Here is an 11,146-nt window from a genome sequence, read left to right as displayed (position 1 = left end):
GGAGGGACACAGTCCTGACTGTACCACAGGATTGGTCACGCTGCGCCCTATGCGCCAGCACCTGTTTAGAAGGCTCTTGAAAGAGTGACCTCATCAAAGTATCCTGAGCTTCGCTAATCCAGCCAGGAAAGCCCAGTCACAAGGTGGATGTCCAGCGGGTAGGGTGACCTCCTGGAGCTGTGTGAGAGGCCACAGTGAGAATTGAAGAGGCGGAGGATTCCCACAGGACACAATGGACAAGTTTCGGATGATCTTCCAGTTCTTGCAGTCCAACCAAGAGTCCTTCATGAACGGCATCTGCGGCATCATGGCGCTGGCCAGTGCCCAGATGTACTCTGCCTTTGACTTCAACTGCCCCTGCTTGCCCGGCTACAATGTGGTCTACAGCATGGGCATACTGCTGACGCCTCCCCTGGTGCTCTTCCTGCTTGGCCTGGTCATGAACAACAACATATCCATGCTAGCTGAAGAGTGGAAACGCCCCCTGGGGCGCCGGGCCAAGGACCCTGCCGTGCTACGCTACATGTTCTGTTCCATGGCCCAGCGAGCGCTCATCGCCCCTGTGGTCTGGGTGGCAGTCACACTGCTGGACGGCAAGTGTTTCCTCTGTGCTTTCTGCACAGCCGTGCCGGTGGCCACGCTAGGCAATGGGAGCCTGGTGCCGGGCCTGCCTGCTCCAGAACTTGCTCGCCTGCTGGCTCGTGTACCTTGCCCTGAAATCTACGATGGGAACTGGCTGCTGGCCCGAGAGGTGGCCGTGCGCTATTTGCGCTGCATCTCTCAGGTGAGGGGGACTGGGTCTCTTCACAGGCCAGGGTCCCTGTGGGAAGGTCCCTTCTCAAAGTGGGGTTTCCCCTCAGATGGCTGTGGGTGGTAGCATGCATTCCCAGCTAAGACTCAGAGCAGAGCCCTTGTCTTCTGGCAAACAGGGTCACCTGGAAAGCGTGGATGGTTCACCTCCTCCGTCCTGAGCTCAGACCTGAGAGGCTGAGAGATTTGCATCCGTCTCCTCCCCCAGGCCCAGGCAGTAGTGAGGCTGGTGGGTGGCTGAGCCATTTGGGTACATTTCCCTGGCAAATACTCCCAGCTGGTGCCTGCTCGCTGAAGGAGTGGGAGCTGAGGGTCTGGGTGTCTTCACCGGGCCCAGGGAGCACATGGGCGAGGGAGATGGATGGTCGTGATGAGATTTAAAGGACCAGACATCGGGCATCGTGGGCTCTGGAGCAGTGAACTGTGTGGTGTCAGGAGACACTGGATAGGAGGCAGTGTCTACTCCAGCGGGACCAGAGAAGCAGGCGTACCCTGCTCTGGCCAGCACAGACCCCTGACACCCTTCTTGAGAAACTTCTGCATGGCCTCTGTCACCACCCAGATAGCCTGGAGGATCTCCCACCATGGGTGTCTAAGCCACTCCCTTTACCTCCTCATCTGGGGACTCATGTCCCATCATCCTAGGCCTCAGGCTCAGGAGTACCTGTCACTCCACTTGACCTTTAAACTGGCACACTGTATAAACTGGAAGTTCCCGCCCAGGTCCCCACGGGCAGCCTGACTTGTAGACAAGTCCCTTGTGACTCGTAGAAACCGAATTCTGAACTCACTTTAGAATTAATTGACTTTTTCTAGAAATCAAAAGTTGTCGAGGGAAAAATCAGATTTCCAGCTTCACACGGAACACGAAACAACCCAAGCCCTCTGTAACCACAACGGCTTAGTGAGCAAATTGGGAGGCAGGCCCCTGACTGAGTCATGTGCTCTGGATTTTCCCACCAACCCCCACAGCAGCCATTGTGCACCATTAACACCGCACCCGCCCACACCCCCTCTCCTCTGTGCAGAAAGGGGTCTGACCCACAGACAGGGAGGGGAGTCCTGCTCTGTGCCCCGTGGTGAGTTGTTCGAGTTTGAGGACTGTCCAGGGTGCCTCTGGAACTCCTTGAGAGTCCATCTTAACCCCATGCTGTCAGCTCCAGAAGCTGAAGGAAAGGCCCAGGGGTTGAAGGAAGAAGGTCAGTAGACCTGGGGAGATCAGGAAAGACTTCTGTAGGAAGAAGTATGGCCCCTGAATGGTGCCATTACCAGAGTCTGACAGAGAGTGCTGTATACAAGCTGCCTTATAGCCATTGCCCCGTTTAGTTCTCATAAAATCCCTGTGTGGGAGGTGCTATTGCTAGTAGCCCCACCCTGGAGGTAGAGAAACAGACACGGGAAGATGAAGTAGAGAGGAGTCTCACTATGGGATGCAGTATTAACTCCCCTCCACTGTATGCCCTGCCAAAGCTGCCCCTCCTATGTTCCCAGTATCTGGTTCCTGTGAGGTAGAGTATATGGTTACTTTACACACGGGGAGAATGGAGGCCAAGAGGTGGTATGGCTTGGCCCATGGCTGGCTTCCGTTGGGGATGTCTTTGGAGGGTCTGGACAGGTAGGTCTGCTGACATCCTCCTCTCCCGACAGGCGCTGGGCTGGTCCTTCGTGCTGCTGACCACATTACTGGCATTTGTAGTGCGCTCCGTGCGGCCCTGCTTCACGCAGGTTGCCTTTCTCAAGAGCAAGTACTGGTCCCACTACATTGACATTGAGCGTAAGCTCTTCGATGAGACTTGCACGGAGCATGCCAAAGCCTTTGCTAAGGTATGTATCCAGCAGTTCTTCGAAGCCATGAACCATGACCTGGAGCTGGGTCATACCCACGGAGTACTGGCCACAGCTTCGGCCAGAACTACAGCCACAGAGGCCATCCAAAGTCCCTCCGACAGGACCGAAGAAGAGAGGGAGAAGCTGCGAGGCATCACTGACCAAGGCAGCATGAACAGGCTACTCACAAGCTGGCACAAATGCAAACCACCCTTGAGGCTGGGCCAGGAGGCACCACTGATGAGCAATGGCTGGGCTGGGAGCGAGCCCCGGCCTCCACGCAAGGAAGTGGCCACCTACTTCAGCAAAGTGTGAGCTGGAGCTCGCTGCAGAGGCAGGAGGAGCAATCTGAACCCAGAGCCTTTTGCCCTTCAAAGCAGGCAGAACAGTAATTCCGAGGCATAGCCACAAGTCCAGGCATTCGCCGGCTGGCATGAAAAGAGGAAACTCAGAGCTGAAGGACCTTACTTGCTTAGCTGCCCTGGGTGGCCTTGAAGCAATGCCATCCTGTGCTTTATCTTCTGCTGTCTCAGTGTTCAGATCTGGCTTATGGGAGCAGGATGCATGGCTGGTACCCAAGTCCCTTCCCAGGCCTCATCCTGATGCTGTTCCTCCCACCCCTGGCTTCCTGAGGCTTAGGTTTCCAAAGCCCACGCCCACCACTTCCTCTTGCTCTTGTAAGACTTCTCATATGCTCAGGCTCAAGAAACCGAGGGCAGCCAGCCCTCTCATGGTCGCTGGATAAAAGGGAATGGGCTTCAGCTGGTGCAACACACCTAAGCGACCCATGATAAGAAGACAAGACCACATGAGAGAGGCCAAGGTGTGCGTCCTGAGGCCATTAGACAACTGTCAGACAGACTCCATGTTTACTCCATGCCAACCCTCCCACACACATTACAGGACAGCAAAGCATCCAGGGGGCTTGAGAGCTGGAAATGGAAGCTGATGAAGACGAGGCAGGCCATTGCCTAAGAGGGCAAGTAGTTAAGACCATAGACTGGGATAAGGCTGGGTGAAATGCTGACTCTACCGTTTGGCAGGCGTGTCCCTGGGCCAAGTGCCTCCTATTTTGGGGTCTCAGTTTCCTCCTTTGTGTAATAGGGAGAAGGTCATCTACCTCACAGGTTTACTATGCGTAAAAGCACACAGAACATAGTGGACACTCGGGCCAGTGTGGCTAAGATGTTCGCTCCTTTCTGAACTCATGGCTGCTTGCTCTCCCCTGCACTAACCCCAACCAAGGGACGGGACAGGATAGGAATACCTGGCTGCTCTCTTGTCCAAGAAAAGAAAATAGAGGTGCAGACAGTTCCTTGTCTCCTGGCCCCATTTTCCAGTCCTCGGCCTGCCCATCTCGGAGCCCACTTTGACCTTCATAGTTTTATCTTCCTCATCCACCCTCCCTCCACTCTCAGCCGGGACCCTGGTGCCAGGGTGTCAGCGGCCAGGGCGGGGGCGTCCACAGGGGGCAGGGTGCCAGAAAGTGCTTGGAGGAACAAATGAAAGGGAATGTTTGGTGAGACCTAGGTTCTAACATCAGAGAGGTGGGAGCTAAGGCAAGTCCCCCAATCTGTAACGTGCTTCAGAAAAAAGCACTGGATACTGATTTCCCTCCATTTATCCCTGCTACACAAACCAGACCGAGGGTGTGGCCTGTCCTTCAGTGTGAATTCCACTGTCCCAGCCCTGGAGAGCTGATGGCCCTGGGGTCTATCTCTCCTAAGGGAGCCACTGAGTTCATCTTGGCACTCCCTTTGTCAGTGGACCTGACTCATGACTTGCTTGTGAGCTCCCAGAGACACTCTAGGGACAGACAGGCAGTGCAGTTTAAGAAACCTGTTTCCCTTTAATTTCTACCTGTGAGCAGCCTCTGCCCTAGGAGTGCCAGCCAGATACCCAGATTCCTTGATCCAGTCGTCAGCTGTACAGAGGATGGGGGCAGTACCCGGGAGTTAGCTGGACTATTATGGGAAGAGCCTCTTCTGGGGATGACAGGTACAAAGGTAGGATGCTCAGGGAGAGAAGGAGCAGAGAAGACCAGGGTCTTCCTTTCGAGTTCTGGATCACCTTCAATCCTGAACACCTATCTCTCCCCTGACACTGCAGGGGACTCCTTGTTAGGGCCTCCTTCAGCGGCTTCTGCCAGGTGGGTGTCAAGTACAGGGGATGTTTTTTAAACTGACCTGGAGGGCAAGCCTAGGCAAGATCTCCTGGAGGGCCCTGCCTGGCTCCTGTCTAGACCTTCCCAGAGGGCCCCCAAGGGGTGCTCGGGGTAGAGTCGAGGCAGGGCCAGTAGGACCAGCCACAGCGGGCCCAGAGGCGGGCTGGGACAGGACACAGCATCTGAGACCGCTTCTCTACTTCCTCTGTTTCTGCCTCGCGCCGCCCTCAGCAGCCCTCCCTCCTCTGCCTGGCGCCAGGAGGCTGTTTTTCCATTCTCTGGCTAGAAAGTTCCAGGCCACTGTTTCGTTCTCTCTTTTTCTGGAGTTAAATTTGTCTGCAGACGCCTGTACTTCATCTGTAGACGCCTCGAATTAAGTTTGTTTGTAACTGGGCCCAAAGCTCTGTTGCTTTCAAACGCTGGGCCCTGGCCCCTGGTACAAAAGCAAAGCCGGCCCGTGAACCCCGTGAGGCCACTTTGCCTTGCGGGTCAGGAGCGCCTTTCCAGTGTCTGCGGGAGCCTACTCTGCTGTCACTCCATCAGGAAGCCAAGGCCACGGGTGCCTGCAACCAGCCCTAGGTAAGGAGGGGCCCCTCCCTGGGGTATGTAGCTGTTAAAGGAGCCAGCAGCCTCCAGGAACTCTCTGGAGGAACCCCGGGAAGGACATAGAAGTGTTGCTCCCACTCCCCTCCCTAACTGCCTGTCTCCTGTCCTTGGGAAGAGCCCCCCAGCACGATAATCTCAGAAGATGGCCTGGTCACACCTCTGCTCATTCCCTATGCTGCCAGACACCGTGTGTCCCACTTTTGGGTGGGTTTAGGCACCCAGGACCACTCCAAGGAGTCAGTGGGTGCCTCGCAGTCAAGAAGGGAGGAAGGGAGAAGACGGAGTTGTCTTTTAGACTGTTTATTGCCAGCAACGGGACAAAGTCCTTTCCTTGTGGATTATTCAGGAGCTCTGGGCTCTGAACTGGGGAGTCAGACATTCCTCCCTCCTCCCAGAGCCCACATAGCTCTGTCTGTGCCATATGGCATCCTTGGCAGAGGCAACAACGGGAAAAGGGAAGAGAACATACAACAGAAAGAGGCAGGAAGAGCCTCCCTATCTCCACAGCCTAACCTCTCTCCACTCTCAGGCTTCCTCTGGCTGGAGAGCTGTTTTTTTGGTGTGTGCCCCCCCCAACCCCCCTCCCGTTCCTCTGATGGGGGCGGACATGGGGCCACACCCTGACTGCCTCTCTGGCTGTATGGGTGGAGCCTGGGAAAGGAGTTGGGGCTAAACCTCCAAAGAGCCTGAGGCCATGGCCACCTCTGGCACTGAGCCATCTCTGCTGAGGTCACGACTCAGGGGAGGGCCGATGGGTACAGTGGGCCTGAGCCCCACTGAGGCTGCCTGTGTCTGCCAGGTGCAGCTGGGCTCCTTGGAGCAGAGATTCTGCAGGCTGCTCTATAGGGAAGCCATGAGGGGAGCAAGGGCTGGAGGTCATGAACAGAAGGAGCTGGTTTAGCTCCCACACATTTTGTCTACTCTCTAAGTATTCTCAAGTATTCCAGAAAAATCTCAGCTGGCTCCTCCAGATTTGTCTGGCCTCAGGCAAGACACCCTGTCCCCTTGATTTCCTGGTCTTTGGCATCAGGAGAAGGAACCTCAGTAGAGATGACCGGGTAAGAGTTTCAGAGGTTGAACCACCTACATGACATCATTTTTGTCCCCTAACATTCCCAGGAATAGGTCAGGATCACAACGACTTAGCCCTTTTCATAGCTGAGTACGGAAGTCTGGAGGAAAGACATGAAGTGTGTTGAGACCCTGAGGTCCCCAGAATGAAATGGTTTTGTTCACCCAAGGATGTTGGCATCTTGTGTCAGACTTGCCGCTCACCCAGGTTCCCCTCCACCCCCCACCCCCGCCCCGAGACCCCAGAGCTCCAGGCCTTTGTCTACTGGGACAGCCCTTGAAGCTTTTTTTTTTTTCCGGAGCTGGGGACCGAACCCAGGGACCCTTGAAGCTTTGATACCCACAGCAGACCCTCCAGATTGTCCACAATCCTTAGCTTATCTGTACCACCTGGAATCCCAGAGGGAAACCATCCCACGTGGCCTAACACCACCAGTCATTCTTAATCCTCCTGGGGAGAGGAGGGTAGTGGCAAAAGGAATTTAAAGTATTCAAAGCAGGCAGACCTGGTCTTGAATCTGAGGTCTCTCCTTTATTTATGTATGGCTCTGCCCAGGGGCTTACCCTCAGGAAGCCACATCCTTCACTGTGCTTGAGGTGAGGGATGCACAAGGATGCCAAGGAAACCATAAAAAGACTCGTGAGGATGGGCAACATCCACTGAGAGCTTCTGGTACCCAGCAGGCACTTAGGCACCCACAGCTATCACCATTTCAGTAGAGGCCCATGCTCCGTCCTCCTCTGCCTGCTTGACCCCAGCACCCCCTGCCCGCCTCAGCCTGTGTTCGGAGGCAAACTTTTATCACTCATCTGTGTTTCACAGAAAGCACCAGTTCCGACACTGCCTGAGATAAAATGGCGTAATCATGCTCTGCCTTCGGATGCCCTCCCGTCTACGCTCCTGGCTAGTCTCACCAGAAGCCATCAGTTCTGCCCTCTTCTGCCACCTCCGAAGCATCCCATCCCTGGCCCTCCAGTCACCATGGCAGCCTTGATTGCAGAGAACTTCCGCTTCCTGTCTCTCTTCTTCAAGAGCAAGGATGTCATGATTTTCAACGGGCTGGTGGCCCTGGGCACGGTGGGCAGTCAGGAGCTGTTCTCAGTGGTGGCCTTCCACTGTCCCTGCTCACCTGCCCGGAACTACCTGTATGGGCTGACAGCCATTGGTGTGCCTGCGCTGGCACTCTTCCTCATTGGAGTCATCCTCAACAACCACACTTGGAACCTAGTTGCTGAGTGCCAGTACCGGAGGGCCAAGAACTGTTCTGCTGCCCCCACCTTCCTCCTCCTAAGTTCTATCCTGGGCCGTGCAGCCGTGGCCCCAGTCACCTGGTCTGTTATCTCCCTGCTTCGAGGGGAGGCCTACGTCTGTGCACTCAGTGAGTTTGTGGACCCCTCCTCGCTCACGGCTGGGGATGAAGGTTTCCCCCCAGACCATGCCACAGAGATCTTAGCCAGGTTCCCTTGCGGAGAGGGCCCTGCCAACCTATCGGGCTTCCGAGAGGAGGTCAGCCGCAGGCTCAAGTATGAGTCCCAGGTAAGGAGCTGTGTCAAGGGCAGCCTTCTCCCATCCTTCCCAAAGTGACCGCTGACGGGTTGGTGGTACTCAATAGGATGGTCCAGTGTGAGAATGATCACCTATCCAGGGAAGCACCAGAGTCAGGCATCAGCTGATTAGCCTGTGGCTTAGAGTTATGGGAGGGCAAAGGTCAACTCATCACAAGTGTGTCTCTGATCTGCCCTTGGGTGCTGGGGGCTGAATCCTGGAGCACATGAATGTCAAGCATGTTCTGTCACTAAGTTCCATTTCCATCCCTCAGAGGTGGTTTTGAGTATTAAGGGAACACCATCTAGAATCTCAGAGAAACATCCCATATCCCATAGTACCCAGGACCATTTCCAATCTACCTAGTGAGGTTATCTTTACCCTAGCTTGACTGGGTATGACCCCTGCAGGCCACCTCACAAACACATGCTGTGGGTTTTTGAGTTGACAGTGTAGCCTGGTTGACTCCAGCGATGAATATATCCCTGTCCCAGTAACCCAGTCAGCTTTACTCTCTGGGGCAGGCTGGGAAGGGGCAGGCTGCTGCTGTTCCCCCTAGCTGCAGTCTTCCTTGCATCCCGTCAAAAGAACAGTTAGAAGCATCAATCTGAACTGAATGTGAATTGAGAATCAGAGGATGAGGGAGGCAGGAGGGAGCCCAAGATTCTCTGACTGGGCTCTTTCCTTGAAAACATAAGACACCTAAAGCTAGGGTCTGCAGAGAGGACTCCTGGGTTCCATTCCCAGCCCTCACACAGAAGCGCTGTACACAGTAGTACAACCATCTGTAATTCCAGTTCCAGGTGAGCGCTAAGTGTACAGACATACGTGCAGGCAAAACACTCATATACATTAACAAAGAAAGGAAGGGAGAAAGGAGGGAAGGAAGAAAGAGGAAGGGTGGAAGGGAGAAAGAAGAAAAAGAACAGACCTAAGCTGTCTGTCTGTGCTGGATCTTGCCTGTAATCTAGCATTAGGGAGGTAAAGGTAGGAGTGTCTGGAGTTCAGGGTCATTTTTAGCTGCATAGTACACTAAAGGCCAGTTTGGACCACCATCTCAATGAAAAGAAGTAGTTAAGACTGAGAGTATTGCTCTTACAGAGGATTCAAGTTCAAATCCCAGCCCCGTCAGGAAGCCCCCCACCATGTAATACCCCCAATGTATATACAGTCTCCCCAATACATGTACATAACCCCAACACATATAAATACCCCCAAACCACGAAATCTAAATTCTTTAAACAGCAACAACGTAAAAGGCAGAAATGAGGCTAAGATGTAACTCGGTGGACTTTGCATAGCACAAATCAGATCCGGTATTGATCCCTAGGGCCGCATAGACTAGGTGTGGTGCATACTGGAACCCCAGCACTCAGGAGGTGGAGACTAGAGGTTCAGAAACTCAAGACCATCCTCAGCTAAATTAAGACCGACCCGGGCTACCAGAGACCCTTTCTTAGAGTGAGGCCAGGGAAAGCAGAGATACGGGGCTGAAGTCAGCATCCAATGGAAGATGGGAAATACAGAAATACTGATCACTAACCCAGTTCTAGGTTCAAGCAATAGGCAGAGAGGGTCTCAAAGGCCCTTGCCCTCAACAGACTTAAATCCTCCCAATGTGAAACAAGTACACAGGCGATCTGAAGACAGACAGGTTGTGACGCCGTGTGGGGTTGAGGCCTCCGAGGCTAACCACGAGCCGTGTCACTGAGCTCCACTCTTAGCTCCTGAGCTGAGCTCACTGGAGTCCAGTGACACTGCCCCTGCACTGCTGAAGAAGGAAAAAAGGCAGAAGTCTGAGCACAGGAGAGTGCGTGGGCTAAAGAGGGTAAGAATAGAAAAGAGGAAGTCATGCTTGCCCACAGAGCAGAAGCTGTTTCTTTTTCTACTGTTCCCGTGGGTAGGCACGGTCCAGGCAGCTCTCAGGGCCCCCCCACCCTGAGCCATGCCTTTTCTCTGACCAGCTCTTTGGATGGCTGCTCATCGGCGTGGTGGCCATCCTGGTGTTCCTGACCAAGTGCTTCAAGCATTACTGCTCACCGCTCAGCTACCGCCAGGAGGCCTACTGGGCGCAGTACCGCACCAACGAGGACCAGCTGTTCCAGCGCACGGCAGAGGTGCATTCGAGGGTGCTGGCCGCCAACAACGTGCGCCGTTTCTTTGGCTTCGTGGCTCTCAACAAGGATGACGAAGAGCTGGTCACCAAGTTCCCGGTGGAAGGCACACAGCCACGGCCACAGTGGAACGCTATCACCGGGGTCTATTTGTACCGCGAGAACCAGGGCCTCCCACTCTATAGTCGCTTACACAAGTGGGCCCAGGGCCTGACGGGTAATGGCACAGCCCCTGACAATGTAGAGATGGCCCTGCTCACTGTCTAAGAGCCTACTTCTATGCCCTCTGTAAGTGGAACTATTGAGTCTCAAACCAACCCCTCGTGGCATGCTCACTTTTGCATCAGGTGACTTTCCCGTTAACTACGGTGTCTTGGGCATAGACAAAAACAACTAATGGTTTGTAAAGATCCCGTGGACCACATGGTGGGGTGGGAGCGGGGACTGGCCTACCAAAATCATCTCTCCTGTGGCCACAAGCACACTCTGTTCACAGTTCTGGGACTTTCCTAGAGCTGGCCCTTAGTATGACAGGAGTGATCTTTGGTGGGCCTCAGAGTTGGGAAACATCAGCCGGTGAGGCCTGGTGGCAACCCACTAGGGCTACTCGTCCTTGTATAGTACTGTGCTGTTAATTTGTGTGTAATCGAGTCAGGACACCTAGCTCCTCGGTGTACTGCTAGGAAGCTGCCTCAATTGTATACCTCTGGCTTGATTTTATATATTTAAACTTTTTGATAAAGCTTTTCTTACTTTTAAGGCCTAGACTGGTGTTTGTGCAATTGACAAGGCATACGCCCAAGGTAAGAGGAGATGGCACTAAAGGGGACCACAAAGGTGACACATCCTGCCCAAGGGCAGTCTCTTGACAGTCTGCCTGAGTGATTTAGCCCGAGGAGAGGCAGCCTGGCCTTTTGCAGGGGTCAGCTCAGTTGAAAACATCTGTCTGCACACAGCAGGCTTCAGCTCCTCTTCCCTATCTGCCCTGCATCGACTACCTCCACACTC

General features: G+C 54.2%; 2 protein-coding genes across 2 annotated transcripts; both read left to right on the top strand.

Moving 5' to 3' along the window:
- Positions 1–232: 232 nt before the first annotated feature.
- Calhm1 (calcium homeostasis modulator 1) lies at positions 233–2,952 on the top strand. Its single transcript, NM_001109168.1, has 2 exons — positions 233–784; positions 2,458–2,952. The coding sequence occupies exons 1-2, from the start codon at positions 233–235 to the stop codon at positions 2,950–2,952; spliced, it is 1,047 nt and encodes a 348-aa protein (NP_001102638.1).
- Positions 2,953–5,170: 2,218 nt separating this feature from the next.
- Calhm2 (calcium homeostasis modulator family member 2) lies at positions 5,171–10,897 on the top strand. The gene is made up of 3 exons (NM_001008306.1): positions 5,171–5,380; positions 7,302–8,015; positions 9,989–10,897. Exons 2-3 carry the CDS (start codon positions 7,461–7,463, stop codon positions 10,403–10,405), a joined length of 972 nt encoding a protein of 323 aa, NP_001008307.1. The 5' UTR covers positions 5,171–5,380; positions 7,302–7,460; the 3' UTR covers positions 10,406–10,897.
- Positions 10,898–11,146: the final 249 nt, after the last annotated feature.

Source organism: Rattus norvegicus, chromosome 1 (genome assembly GCF_036323735.1).
Source record: "Rattus norvegicus strain BN/NHsdMcwi chromosome 1, GRCr8, whole genome shotgun sequence".
Lineage (NCBI taxonomy): Eukaryota > Metazoa > Chordata > Mammalia > Rodentia > Muridae > Rattus > Rattus norvegicus.
This window is presented reverse-complemented; position numbering and strand designations above follow the sequence as displayed.

Bases quoted from the DNA above. Each gene is read 5' to 3' on its own strand.
- Calhm1 (NM_001109168.1), top strand. From the start codon at position 233: ATGGACAAGTTTCGGATGATCTTCCAGTTCTTGCAGTCCAACCAAGAG. The intron at 785-2,457 runs GTGAGGGGGACT...CTCTCCCGACAG, and splicing joins ATTTGCGCTGCATCTCTCAG to GCGCTGGGCTGGTCCTTCGT.
- Calhm2 (NM_001008306.1), top strand. From the start codon at position 7,461: ATGGCAGCCTTGATTGCAGAGAACTTCCGCTTCCTGTCTCTCTTCTTC. The intron at 8,016-9,988 runs GTAAGGAGCTGT...TTCTCTGACCAG, and splicing joins GGCTCAAGTATGAGTCCCAG to CTCTTTGGATGGCTGCTCAT.